Genomic DNA, 3,734 nt, shown 5'->3' on the forward strand with positions numbered 1-3,734 from the left:
GATAGTTGAACCACTATTAGTTAAACGAAAAATGAAGTTACAAAATAAATAGAAATATAGTATATAAAAATGTGGCACAAAATTAAATAATAACTTTAGAAGTGAAAAGGTATGTAAAAAGATCAAAAGGTTTAGCAAAAACATAAAAAGTTAATAGTTTGACTATTTCGAACTATATAACATCGGTTCGGACGAAATATGACACTAGGTGAACATTAGTTTTATTAGACAATTAAAAAAGAAAAAAATACAAGAGAACTACATATTACAATATAGAAAAAGTATTATTAATTATAATATAATATCTAATAGGTGACATATAAATCCTTGACAAAACAAACAATCGGAGTACAACTTATCTATCTTTTCGTCACAAACTCACAATTGTAAGATTCAAGAAGTAAAAATATGACCCAAAAAATTAAATCAAGTAAACCTATTCGAAACCATTACGAAAAGGGGTGAAAACAAGCAATGAGTCAACATTTGTATACTTATATTTGTCCCAAAAGACATTGATTTGGGACCTTCCAATCTAAACGTTTTGGTGCCTTATTAAGACTTAAAGACAATAGATGAGTCTTCCAAACTTCAAGTGTAGTATTAAGGTCAGCTATTTTCTTGTCCAACCCCGTGCAACAATTAGCATGCATGGTGCAAACCCTATTGATACTTTTGCTTGGTTGACAAAATCCTCCAAAATAACTTGTGTTCAAGAACCTTAATTTCATTCCAAGTTCTTGTATGTGGGTACCTTTTTTTATTTGATTGAAAACATCTTGTTCATTTAAATCAGGATATGTGTTCCTTGAAGAAACCCAGAATTTGTAGAATTTGATGGTTCGAGTGTTGGACCTTACAAACAGGAATCCGTTGTTGGGGGTATTTTGCATGTCGAATTCCTTGCCGTTGAAATAATCACATGAGGTTTGGAAGTCTGAATCGAGAGTGAACTGTGGGAATGGATCTCGAAACCACATAACATCGGTATCCTGTCAAATAAAAAAAAAACTAACTTTTATAAGATTAACACATCTTAATTAAGGTTTGAAGTGTAGTATAACATGTGTGTTAAGCAATAATCAGGAGTGCGCTTGACTTTATTTGTTCCTAATAAACACTTTACCAATTAAGTTAGTTTCATAAATAACGAAGTTGTATATAACAAAAATCGAATGCCTGGTTTTGGGATAGGTAAATGAAGCATTAAAATATTGGAGTAGAGAGATAAATAAGGTAAGTGGGAAGGTTTTGGATGGATAAAAATGAGTATTGATTGGGGTAGATCGATGAGGTAGAAAAGTGTCAAAAGTTAATGTAATAAGTTATCATATAATGAAAAAGATAAAGTGTAACAATATTTTTTTTTAAAAAAAAAGCGGAAAAAAGGCCTAACAATTGAAAAGAAAAAATGAAGGGAGTATTATTTTTTACATATGATTTCTCCATCCAAATGATAACTACGACATATATTTGTGAATAAGAATGGAAATTTACAAGTAGCAATGAATTATTCATATGATTTTCCCAATTCGTATTTGCTGACAATTATATATATAAGTGGACATCTCTTTCATAAATTTGTAACTCCATAATGGTCCAAGGCTGTTAGTTTCAGCATCATTTTTAAATCTTGGGCCACAGCAAGTCATGCCATTTCATCTCAAAAAATTAATCATACCTCTTTATAAAATTGATAAAAATATGACAGATTTGGACAAGTATATGGTCTAATAAACCCATCTTCTCAATCAACCGTGCGTATTTTTTTATTTGGAAAAATAATTGGTCCAAAATCAGTCCAAAAATAGTTCATTGCTAGACTTTGTTGTGTTAGGATGAGAATTCAAACCTTAGGGCCTGTTCTCCCCAGCTTATCTTCAGTTCAGTTCAGTTCAGTTCAATTCAGTTCAGTTCAGTTCAGTTCAATGCAGTTCAGTTCAGTTCAGTTTAGATCAGTTCAGATCAGTTCAGTTCAGTTCAATTCATTTCAGTTCAGCTCTTGATAATACTTTTACTCTCACATATCACTATTTATTTCAGTTCAATTCAGTTCAGTTCAGTTCAATTCAGTTCAGTTCAGATTAATTCAGTTCAGATCAGTTCAGTTCAGACCAGTTCAGTTCAGTTCAGTTCAGCTGTTTTACGCCGAAGAGAACAGGCCCTTAAAGGCTAAATACAAGATTAAACAGTCCAAAAATAAATGTCCCAACATATTATTAGGATGAGAATTGAAACCTTGGACAATGTTTTGAAACCGTGAGTATATTTGACTTCTTAGCTCCATTTTGTTTTCGTTAGAATATATGCATATTTATTGTGTAGATATCTCCAGATATTATTGTGATTTGTTATCTTTTATTTTAGGCTACAAATCACAAAAGCTAGGATACTCTTAACCTAAAATACAAGATAACAAATCACAATAATAATACCTAAAGATATCTACACAATAAATATACATATATTCTAACAATTTTTTTCCTTTTCTTTTATTTACTTTTGATTTGTGACATGGTTTTCTCAAAATATATTCCCTTCATTACTTAAGTATATTCATTTTAGATACTGATCAATACGTACAATTTTGATAACTTATGTTGTTAATGATCTATTAAACTTAAAAATGTCACTTAATGTACAAAGTTTATACATCTCTACAATGATGGACTAACACTCGCTCTAAACCACGCGAAAAACTTATTAGGCACTACCAATTACAACCCCTAGTTAAGTTAATTATTCCGCACCTAGGTTTGGAGATCAAAATAAAGTATCTTATTGAAAGGAGATAGAAAATTTACCGTGAAAACAAAGTTGTAGCCCAAGCTTAAAATGGTTTGTAAAAAAGCCAATCTTTCCCACATCATGTCCATATAGATAGGGCTCATAAACGTAGCTTCATGAGCCATTTTTGAAGATTGTTTAGTCTTGTGAAAATAACAATGAGTGACCAACTTTTGGCATCGTGAATACGCTTTTTCATCAACTGCTATAACCACCAAATGATTTAAAAGTGGTGCTGTATTATTTCCTGTTCTAAAACTCTTTAAGAAAAGATCAAATAAAGAGTTTGGTTCTGCCCATGCCTCGTTCAAAGTTGTCAGAATTACTGTTTTATCCTTGGTTGAAGCTGTCTCTAGAACCTTCCTTAGCTCATAGAATTCATCTTTGACCTTCCACATGATTTTGGAGAAAAAAAAAAGTATGTTAGTTTTTTTTTATATATATCAGTCACGAAGGCAGTATAAAGTACAGAAAAAGGAAGGGGAATTCGGCACCTCAATCTTAACCACTAGGTCAAGACATCATCGATAAAAAAAAAGTATGTTAGTTGTGTTTAATTGTCTATAACAAACACTAAACATGCATATATACTTTGTTCTATGGATTGCTTATATAGTGTTTTTTTTTTAATTTTATATTAACTATTAAGTAATGGGAATTATGACCGTCAAACAAGTTACAGAAAACCCGTAGATCATGTAGGATTGGATTTTTCAACTCATTTACTAACGGGTTTGGTTTGAATCGAGAGATTTTCAAGTCATTTCTTGTGTATTCGAATTAATATGAAACAAATTAGTTTCTTTCTCAATTCTATTAGCAAGTTTCAATTAAAATTTAATCGGGATTATTACCATTAGACTCATAGTTGAGAAATGCTAATTTCTTTTCCTTACATTTCTACTAAAAAGTTCAAAGATCAAGCAAAGATGAAATAATTAAGGGCT

The 3,734-nt window shown here is 30.9% G+C and overlaps 1 protein-coding gene across 1 annotated transcript; it reads right to left on the bottom strand.

Moving 5' to 3' along the window:
• Positions 1–224: 224 nt before the first annotated feature.
• On the bottom strand, positions 225–3,185 carry LOC104905023 (uncharacterized protein At4g15970-like). The gene is made up of 2 exons (XM_010693466.4): positions 2,805–3,185; positions 225–992 (listed from the first exon to the last, which is right to left on the bottom strand). Exons 1-2 carry the CDS (start codon positions 3,183–3,185, stop codon positions 495–497), a joined length of 879 nt encoding a protein of 292 aa, XP_010691768.3. The 3' UTR covers positions 225–494.
• Positions 3,186–3,734: the final 549 nt, after the last annotated feature.

The sequence above is a fragment of the Beta vulgaris genome, chromosome 9 (genome assembly GCF_026745355.1).
Source record: "Beta vulgaris subsp. vulgaris cultivar EL10 chromosome 9, EL10.2, whole genome shotgun sequence".
NCBI lineage: Eukaryota > Viridiplantae > Streptophyta > Magnoliopsida > Caryophyllales > Amaranthaceae > Beta > Beta vulgaris.

Coding starts and splice junctions, on each gene's coding strand:
- LOC104905023 (XM_010693466.4), bottom strand. CDS start 3,185: ATGTGGAAGGTCAAAGATGAATTCTATGAGCTAAGGAAGGTTCTAGAG. Junction 993..2,804: donor GCTACAACTTTGTTTTCACG/GTAAATTTTCTA, acceptor TTTATTTGACAG/GATACCGATGTTATGTGGTT.